At 39.7% G+C, this 10,207-nt stretch overlaps 1 protein-coding gene across 1 annotated transcript; it reads left to right on the top strand.

Annotated features, from left to right (window-relative positions):
* The first annotated feature begins 2,044 nt into the window (after window positions 1-2,044).
* LOC135501811 (ADP-ribosyl cyclase/cyclic ADP-ribose hydrolase-like) lies at window positions 2,045-9,861 on the top strand. The gene is made up of 7 exons (XM_064794139.1): window positions 2,045-2,234; window positions 4,048-4,186; window positions 5,008-5,104; window positions 5,714-5,850; window positions 6,621-6,799; window positions 8,862-8,948; window positions 9,549-9,861. The coding sequence occupies exons 1-7, from the start codon at window positions 2,077-2,079 to the stop codon at window positions 9,697-9,699; spliced, it is 948 nt and encodes a 315-aa protein (XP_064650209.1). The 5' UTR covers window positions 2,045-2,076; the 3' UTR covers window positions 9,700-9,861.
* Window positions 9,862-10,207: the final 346 nt, after the last annotated feature.

Raw genomic sequence — 10,207 nt, 5'->3', positions numbered from 1 at the left:
AATATTCTTTTTGACTCTTGCTTAAACATATTTATTCAACAGCCGTAGGAGTGTAATAAGTGACATGTCCAGTTTACATCACGGTGTCAATAACCAAAATAAAGGTATGCCCATGAATGAGATAATTATGTCCCTCCTTCATTGAATGAGGTTTGAATATTGTTGTGCAATAATTGGAATACTAAAAGGAATCACCTATCATAACGTGTCTTTGCTTGTTAACACAGGACCCTATACATAACGTTGAGGTGGTGGAAGTTTTGGGCAGATTTCACAAGTCAATAAAAATAGTATATATTGCATGTTGACATTTTTGCAGAAAAAGCATTATCTCGAAACCAAGATAAGATATCAACATGAAAACACCCAAGAAAGTCTTAGTTCCTGCTGTGCTACAACGTTAACACTAGTGATTTTTTGGTGGAATTTTTCCTGAAAAAAAGTTATTTTTTGGACCTTTTTTAAATGGTCGATGAAGACAATGACGCATTTCACTATAATTAGAATGTTCATATAGACAACAAGATTTGTAAAAACCCAGTCCAAACCACATTGAAATCGGTCTGGTATGTTAGGAGATATCACAAGTCAGAAGACCAGCTGCGCGTACACCACGAAATATTGGTGGACCAATTGCACGTACACCACCACATTGCCGCGACATATTGGTTCGGCAATCCATTGCCGATACAAATTGCCGGTCCAAATTCGCCCGGCTTGTTAAAAGCCCGGCTTTGTCGTGGTGTACGCGCTACGGCAATTAGCTAGTTAGATGGTTCGACGACAGGCGGCGCTTTCGAAATTGCGCCTTCTACTTATTGTTTGCGCGACATCTGTTGCCGGATTTTATAACTAGCTGCAGCGCTGGTGTACGCGCTTGGTGGATTTTCGATGGTGCGGCATTGGTTCGCGAACCAAGATTGGTGGTCCATTTTCAGGTGGTGTACGTGCGGCTACTGTGGCCTCTTTGTAGCCGATTATGTAACCGGGGAATCCGCCACGTGCTGCTCGCGAATTTTCAACTCATAGTAAACTAAGTTGCTTTTAGAGTGACAGCTGTGAGCGATTAGCCTACGCAATGGTTCAGCATTTGATTTTGTCATTTGGACAAAGGTGACACAGCCGGTCTGGCCAAAAAATTGTTTTCGTGATGGAACGAACGACAGCCTGCAGTTGTAAAAAGTGATGCTTCGACATGAAAAAATGCATGAACAATTATTATGCTTGTTTACCAAACCTTTTCGCGGGGAGAAAAAAAACACTATTTGAATGCAACAGGTGAGGTATGAATTGTTAAAGGCCAACACTGCTCTTAAAAAAGGTGAATTAACCTAAGAATTGAAAATATCCAATTGTGTAGCTACGCATTGAATAGAACATCGGTAATGTCAATGCTAAGCTTGGTGTTCAAGTGATACAAAATTCAGTGCGGGCAAAACAGTGTATGGGTCGAATTCATACTCCGACTTGATGCGGTCGCATTTTGTAATAGGGAATTTTCGCAAAGCCCCCGAAATGCCAACGCGAACGCTTATCTCATTATTTGGCATTGGAAGTTGAACAACGGGATAGGCGTTCACGTTGGTGTTTCGGTGGCTTGCAAAAACTCCCATTGTTCCGCAGTGGCGCGGAAATAAACAACGCAAAACGCTTACACCGAGCCTCTGAGTATAATGATCGAATTCGATTTATCTCGGCTGGATTCCATCCGAAATCTTATGTCCGTGTACTATTAAGGAGGGCCGTGTTGGATATTTATAATTGTCGTGAATATGCACAAAATGATCAATTTCATGCACCATTTATGTTTAGAACATTTTAAGCTTGGCACTTCGTGTTTGATTTCATGTTATATATTGGTCCAATACTCCCTGAATTGATATACAGTATGTCACTCATTAGGCACTGGTCTCACACACATATTTTTTCACGGATTTCAAAAGTCACGCCAAGTGCAGGAGACATTTTTAAAGTGTAACAGCTTGCAAGCTGTTGGCAAGCAATGATATATAAACTCCAGATTTGGTGAAAACGTGCCACTTTTCCTTTGACCTTTGGACGCAGAGAGTAGACAAAATGTTGAAGTTGGGTTTAGTTTTGTTTCTATGCGGCGCCGTGGCTAACGCCGCCTACGAGGGGCCGGGAAGCAAGGAAAATCTCCACCAAACATTGATGGTGCGATGTCAGCAGTTTCGAGCACTCGTTTTTGAAAAAAGACTTATGTCAGAGCACGAGTAAGTACACCTTGCATCTATTGGTTACCGGTGATAATCTCTTAGTAAAAAGTGTGAACCCGCAAAAAATGTTCCGAATTTTTACTTTGTGTTATTTAATCATATTATTTCAGACGATTTGACTGCAAGAAAACCAAACTATCGATCTTATAGTTATAGCTTTGAAAAAGTATTTTTTTCAGGTAGGCTCTGAAGCATTCATTGCCACCGGTGTAAAAAAATGCAAGTCACCCCGGAATCTAAGTCCGGTCCTTTTTTTAAAGTGAATAGATTTGCCAAGTTCCTTTGTTGAAGATTATGTAGCTAACCCTAACCAAACCATTAACCACATTCGTTGACAAAAAACAGCTATTGTATGGGGTCCTGCATTCCTAGGACGTCCATTCCTTTTACACCAGTCTGGATTTCCGTACTCAGCGCAGCGTTTGACAAGAGAAACCATGAATAAAATAATGTTCATGAGTTAATAGGCCCATTTCATTGTATTTACGAGATCCTTATCCAAAGGAATATTGTGCTAAATGTAGGCAGTATTATTATGTGCCCTCCGCCGTGAAAGGATCTTTTAGACTGTACGAAGAGCTTGACATTTACTCAAAAGCCACACCTGCTGCCCTTAATAGTTGGCCATTAAAACTGGCAGCTGAAAATAGATGATTGAAATTCTAACTAATTTTGCTGGCAGCAGATAGCAGACAGGGAGTGCTAATTAGAAGCTGGGAGCATAGTTATTATAACTTGTTCTTAGGCAAAAGCATCTTCAGTCGCAATCGAAATTAGAGCCATTTTCTCAAAGACCACTTCAATCAAGGGGGCAATACCTAATCCACTCAATTTAGGCAATCTCCAATGGCAAGCCGTGTGTCCAATAATTAAGAAAACCTAGTATAGTCTTTCAAAACTTAGTTTCATGGAAGAAAACCACGTTTTATTCAGTGAAACTAGTTTTTTTTTTGAAAAAGCTTAGGTTTATTATAAAAAACACGTTTTCTTGATCAAAAACCAATTTTTTTGCAAAAAAACTATTTTTTAAAAATTAAACCTATGCTTCTTCAATAAAAACCTAGTTTCGTAGAAGAAAACTTGGTTTTGTTGAATAGAACCAGGTTTTATTCTTGTCTTCATCAAAACTTTTATTGAAAAAGACCAGGTTATTTCTTATAAAACCTAGTTTCCAATCCATATGCTAGAAAACCTAGTCTTTTTACCTCGTCTCCACAGCGGGGGGACGAGATAAAAAGACTGGATTATTACAGTAAAACCTGGTTTTCTTCTTTTGAAACTTAGTTTCATGGAAGAAAACCATGTTTTTTTCAATGAAACTAGGTTTTTTATCTTTTTTGAAACTTGGTTTTCCTGAAACTTATACTTTTTCGAAGAAGACTAAGTTGTTTTTAACAACTTAGTTTTCTTGAAAGAAAACCTAGTTTTCTTCCATATAGGCTAACCTTGTTTTATAAAATTAAACCTAGTTTCCATAAAAACCTAGTTTCATTGGAAAAAACATGGTTTTCTTCCATAAAACTAAGTTTTGAAAGAAGAAAACTTCAATAAAACTAGGTTTTCTTAATTATTGGACACACGGCTTGCCATAATCTCCATACCTTTTACCTGGCATGCTTATCGTTGGTCATTTCAAGCTTCTTTCAGAGATGGCCAGTCCTTCTTAAATGGTTCGATGATAGCTGGGTGTATTTCAACCTCTGAACTCTATCACCATATAGCTATTGTCTTTATTTTCGTTGATTGTAAAAAATCTTTCTAAATAGATACAATTCATAAAAAACACACTGTCATTTCTTGTCTCTTTTAGTCGTGATGGTTTGGCACATTGTGAGGCGATCGTGGTGGCCTTCCTCGGTGCATTCAAGGACAAGGGACCATGTGACGTCACACCCAGCAGCTATGATAAAGTCATCAAGATGACCATGAAATCACTTGGGTCGGACAAGGTCAGTTTATATTTCAATCATAATTTTCCTAATGAACAACAAGTTGAATGAATACCAACCCGCTCATGATTAGTCGCTTAAAGAATACATTATTGCATCCAGTAAATTAAGGTTTTGAGTGACGTGCTTGGGGTTGATTTTAACAAAACTCATCAAAATACTAAATAATTTGCCATGATGCTCTCGACATACGCAAAATCTGGGGGGGGGGGGGGTGGGGGGTGGGGGTGGGGGGGGGGGGGGGGTACCGGTAACTATTAATTAAGAGGTCTTGAATCATGCCCGAGTGGGATGCTTTTTTCCGACTTCTTAACGGTTTCGCTAACTTTTCCTGATTAATCCGATAAAAGTCTGATATTGTTCGACCTTTTGCTGAAAAGTTGGATTTCTAGAAAACCTGCGAAAAATACTAGGGCTTCTCAAATAGGGCAATAAAGATCAAAGGCCTATGTTTGGTCTGGTAAATGAGGTGTGAGCCAAACATTCAGTGCGACCTAATTGAGTGAGCTAATTAGTAGTCACATTTGTGTTTGGTTCACACGTCATTAATAACCCCATTCAACATAGGCTTTTGATCTTTATTGCCCTCAGGCTATTTCAGGAAGCCCTTAGTATATTTCACAGGTTTTTTTTAGAAACCCGACCATTCAGGGAAAAGTCGGAAAATGTCGAATAGATCAGAAAAAGTTAGATAAACCGCAAAGAAGTCGGAAAAAGCCTCCTACAGATGAATAGTGTCTACATTTGTATCTGCATCATGATCCCCCAGTGATCATTTTCGATCGTCACAATGTGTCTTAATGGTGTTGTGTCTTTTCTAGGTGACGTTATGGAGCGGTGTGAACTATCCAATCCAATATCTGAAGGAGTTTGCAAAGGCAATTGGCCTGTATGCTCTGGAGACTGGAACATTTTTAGGTAAATATCAAATGTTTACTATCATGTCAAGATTTTATTAAGGCTATTGATTCGTATTCCCGAGAGACTTGAAGATAGGAAAGATTCAAATATCAGGTAACCAACCAAATTTATGCCCTAAAGACAGGAGAATTTCAGGTCATAACCAAAATGTCGAAGCGTGAAGCAAATGAAGTACATGTAGTTTCAAAGCATACGGCATTATCACGAGCAAGCCTCTGTAAAAAGCTTTGATTTAAAGGATTTTTAGCATTGAATAGTATTGCGAAAAGAATGATGAAGGATGTACCCGTTCGAGACGTGAGCCACTGACTGAATGTGCCATCGGAGAGCTAAGACATGGAGAACCCAGGTCGGAAACCCAGATAGGATTCATAAAAGATTCTTGGTTTAGATCTGATTCGGCTTCGTGGTAATTCTTGAAAATAATTAAAATGTTAACAAAGAATTTTACTTCGACCTGGAAAGTCAGAGTAAAGTGTCCAAGCGGTAAGAAGGTTTTAACACGAACATGTTTAGAGAAGAAGAATAAAACTACACTTTATCATTTAAACATTTTATTTTTTCATCAAACTGATTTAATCATTTGGTCATAAATTCTTGTTCCAGGTTACATGGGAGATGGACTTGTCTTCTGTGGTCAGAAAGGAGGCGAAGGAATCAACTACGAGAACTGCCCAAGGTGGGGCGAGTGTGAAAATGGCGGAGACGCCGTGGGAAACTTCTGGAAATCTATCTCAAAAGCGGTAAATAATCTGAACCGATGTACACATCCGTGGATATTAAGTGGATATGAGTTGTTTTCCCAATGGACTTGCTTATGGTTCACATCTACCCTCAAGTGAGTCACTATGCATGCGACATATGTGCGAGGCACTGCGTTATGTTGCACCTAAATTGGCTGTTAAAAGAGTTCAGGCCTTGCCCATTTCATTGTCTATTTTCTTTAAACAAAGCCCGACCGCACTTTAGCTTACATTCCTATTGTTCAACTAACTTACGAAACGATTATCAGGGCAAATCTTGATTACATCGACCCTACGAACAGCTTTCATAGGAGTCAAAAGGTCTAAACTGGGAAGAGCAAATAACGTAATGACAGCAATGTCAAGTTCTTTCATGTAGGGAAAAATTATTAATGTCATGCACTTTTGAAACTGCTGTTTTGTCTTAACCTCTTGAATACCTTTTGTGACCGCAATTGCGGTCATTTATTCTAACATCTCTGTACTTTTAGTGTCCGCAATCGCGGTCATTTTATACTGTTTTATCTTTGATACTCCGGTACTGCCAGCACACTTGTGTGGCTGTATTATGATCACCGAGTAGCGTCTGCTTCCACTAGAGTTCCACTTTTCACCAATAGATGGCTATACCGACCGTTCCGTGAATTTTCTCAAGCATGTTAGGGCCAATTTTCAATAATTGAAAATTTGGCCCGGTACAAGGCGTGCACTTAGTTTCGGTACTCAAGAGCTTTACAAAAACATTGCATATTTTTTGTTCCAAATTTCAGTTTGCCTCTACTGCTGAAGGCAAAGTGAAAATTCTGATGATGGGCTCTGGGAAAGAGGGTTGGCACGCATACAGACCGGGAAGTGTGCTCGGCTCAGTTGAGCTCCCAATGATCTTCACCACCTCCCGGGTCAAGTCCTTGGAACCTCTGCTGGTACACGAACCAGGCAAACCTATCACGTAAGACATCTATTTCTACCCTTTTTGCGATACTGCACATTCATTGATACCAGTGTTAAATGTATCTCTGTCAATAGCTACCGCCATTTTGTGCAAATTCTGAAATCAACTGATGAATGAAATTAATTAGCTGGTAGGTTACGCAAAATGGATAGCACTTATCTAAGCCTCGTATTCTTGCAAAATGATACCAAAGTTAGTAATGCCTATTAGAAATAAAAGAAAAAGACTCAGAACAAACGCATTACTTTATACACGTATGACTTGTGGATATTCTAAATATTTGCTGAATATCCTGTGGTTGTTATCCCTTCGGTCGGCTGATAGATATTTTACCGAGTCGTTATGACACAAATAATGCAGATGCTTTTCCTTAAAATTGATGTGTGGACTTGCACTTGGCTGTACAAAGGTGAAGTAGAAGCATTTACCAATTATTTATTCATGGCCAATTGAATGATAACAACAAAAGGTGTAGACAAATATTTATGTTACAGATACTATATATAAAAATAGCGCCTAAAAAGAAGCATAGTATTATATAGATCCTACAAATATATTGATACAGATTTCTAAAAGAAAGCCGATAGAGACCCATATTCTAAAATACCTTGGTACCGTAAAGTCAACTTTTAAATGGAAAATGCATAAGCCTCGTTCTGAGAGTGGAGTGTTTTGGACACGCAACCAAGATGCTCTACCAAAGTTCCCTCGGGTCGCACTAAAATGTGGAAACCATGCACACGTCACGTCAATGGAATTTCAGCTCACTTCAGAAGTTTGAGGCTCTCAAAACACTGCTTCAAACACAAATCAGCCAAGGAAGCATCAACCACCCTAAGCTTTTTAATGAGCACTACACATATTTGCCGAGAAAAACGCTCCAAATAGCCTATTTGCGCGGATTTTAGCATCACTTGAGCGAGCCGATGCGGACTTCCTATGCGCGCTGTACAAAATGTACATGTCTCATTTTCTGTAACGTTGCCGTAACATAATGTAAACAACGGCGCTACCGGCGCTCCGGGCCGGCGATGGATGGAATTTGCCAAATTCGCACATATTCAAGTTATTTTCGTGGCCTATCTTTTTAAGTTTGAGGTATTTTAGAATAGAAATTGAACCCGAGGCGGAGGACCTTGGTTGAGTTACCAAGACACTCGAGGGTGGAGCTAAAATTTCGTCCAAACCCTCGCCTATCGGCTCGGGTTTGGACTGTATTTTAGCTCCACCCTCGAGTGTCTTGGTATCGGCTCGGGTTTGGACTGTATTTTAGCTCCACCCTCGAGTGTCTTGGTAACTCAACCAAGGTCCTCCGCCTCGGGTTCAATTCCTTAATCAAAAAGTTCGTGTTCGTGTATTACATTCTAAAGAGATACATTTTTCAAATCTCATAAAAAACTAATCATCAAAAACACATAGAACAACTACTGACACTTTCCCTTAATATCTACATGTTGTCTATGGAATTTTTGATGACAATTTTGTCATTTGCATTTTGTTGGTGAATTTCTAGTCCAGCAGAATTAAATGAGCAAGTTAGAAGTAAAGCTATCCTCAAAAAGCTCGACATACCCTAAAAGCGTATTTACTGGGGAACCTTCCTCAGCAGACGCCACTTTAAGTACACTTTTAAGTACACCCTCTCTATTAAAGAGATCCAGTCGTGGCTCAAGTCTTTATTTAGACTAGCTGAACGTGGTAATAATACCTAAATTGGTAATTACTTCGTATGCAGCTCATTGGCTACATAATCAACTACCTGAGGGGAACTCGAAACTGCTAACATTTATCAATGGAAGCCTATTCCAGTCTTTGGTTTTAACCAGGCCGTTCAAAACTCCCCATTTTTATAAGCGTTACACTATAGGTTTCCTTTAAGGACACTGCAATTGGTCCAATATTGGTAAGTTCCATTAAATCTGACCTCTGTAATCAGGACGCCTCTTAATCAGGAACAGCATTTGTCAGTTCCAAGGTTGTTCTTAATCGAGAGGTTCCACTGCATTAGCGAGTTATATTTTCAATCGAAACAAATTACATTGAGTCCTTTCGTTTTTAGGGATAACTGTGGTACAGGAAGTATGGAGGAGATGGAGCATCTAATCAAACAACACGGCATCGGCTACACGTGTACAAATAACCCACCGTAAGTACAATGCAAAGGTGTACGAAACCCAGGCTCAGATCCCCCCCCCCCGCCATGACACTCCCTTCCACAGGGGTGTGCGAATTCACGTCCGAGCTGGAGTAAGTGATATCCAGTGTTCCAACGTCCACTTAATGTATTTCTAAATGAATAGAATGAGGAGAGGACTAGCGGTCATGATTACAGCACAAATCTGGCTGCATACTATATGACCTTCGCATCACAGACTAGTGCTGGAGAGAGAGGTGGGGGGGGGGGGGGGGGGGGGTCTTGTGCCAAGGTCCTTGGCCAATGAAAGTTAAATAAAGCAGTAGAAAGGGCGCCCGGAGAAATATACATGACTGTTGGAAAGACAATCGCGATAGAAATATTCTGTCATGGTATAATTGCCAGCTCTAAATAGTCCATGTGAGAAGGGTAAAAAAAGCTAAATCGTTCAAAATGTTACTGCAGCACCAAATTTTACACACGTATACTTTATTATGTACCAAATAATCTCCACTGGATATACATGTCGAACATTATACTGCACACATGAACATATGAACACAAGGGCATTGCATTGAATGTATATACAGTGAGATGATTCTTTCCTTACAGTGCGCTGCAAGCGGTCATCTGCAAGCACTATCCCGGTGTCCCATCATGCCAAGAGAGTAAGGAGTGGAATAACTCCGTAGAAGAGGAAGGACGCAATGGGTATGCAATTCACGAATCCAACTCGAACGGGGAGGGATTTCGGTATTACTAAAAAATCCCGTAGAGGCTCTTAAAAAACGTAGTCGTTAACGGAAAACGTTAGCTTGCAAAACCTCACTACTGTTATATATTTTTCTCCCGATAACATTATTGACAAAACAAATTCTGATGTACCCGGGAAGGATTACCAGCAATAAATTATAGTCCAACAATATACGTACTTATCGCCTCGTTTCTTAAGTTCGAATTGCAATCTTGACACCAGAGGCGCTGATTTCGTTCCTTACAACGCCTCTGAGACAAGACCACTAATGAATATTCATAGGTTGGAGGGTCGAGGCCTATCAATTAGACGAGTGCATGTTTTTTACTCTCAAGTACATATTTGGAGAGGTATTGAAAAAATATTTGCTGTGGCAAGTCTACAGATATAAAGAAATTATTTGATGAAAAAATTAATTTCGAATTTTGCTAATTGGGTAATAGGGGGCGTGTTTTGAGTTTTTTCTGCCAGTTGGCTGAAAACAGTGGAAATATCAAAGTCTGTCTAATTTGTCGAT

The sequence above is a fragment of the Lineus longissimus genome, chromosome 17 (genome assembly GCF_910592395.1).
Source record: "Lineus longissimus chromosome 17, tnLinLong1.2, whole genome shotgun sequence".
In the NCBI taxonomy this organism is placed as follows: domain Eukaryota; kingdom Metazoa; phylum Nemertea; class Pilidiophora; order Heteronemertea; family Lineidae; genus Lineus; species Lineus longissimus.
This window is presented reverse-complemented; position numbering and strand designations above follow the sequence as displayed.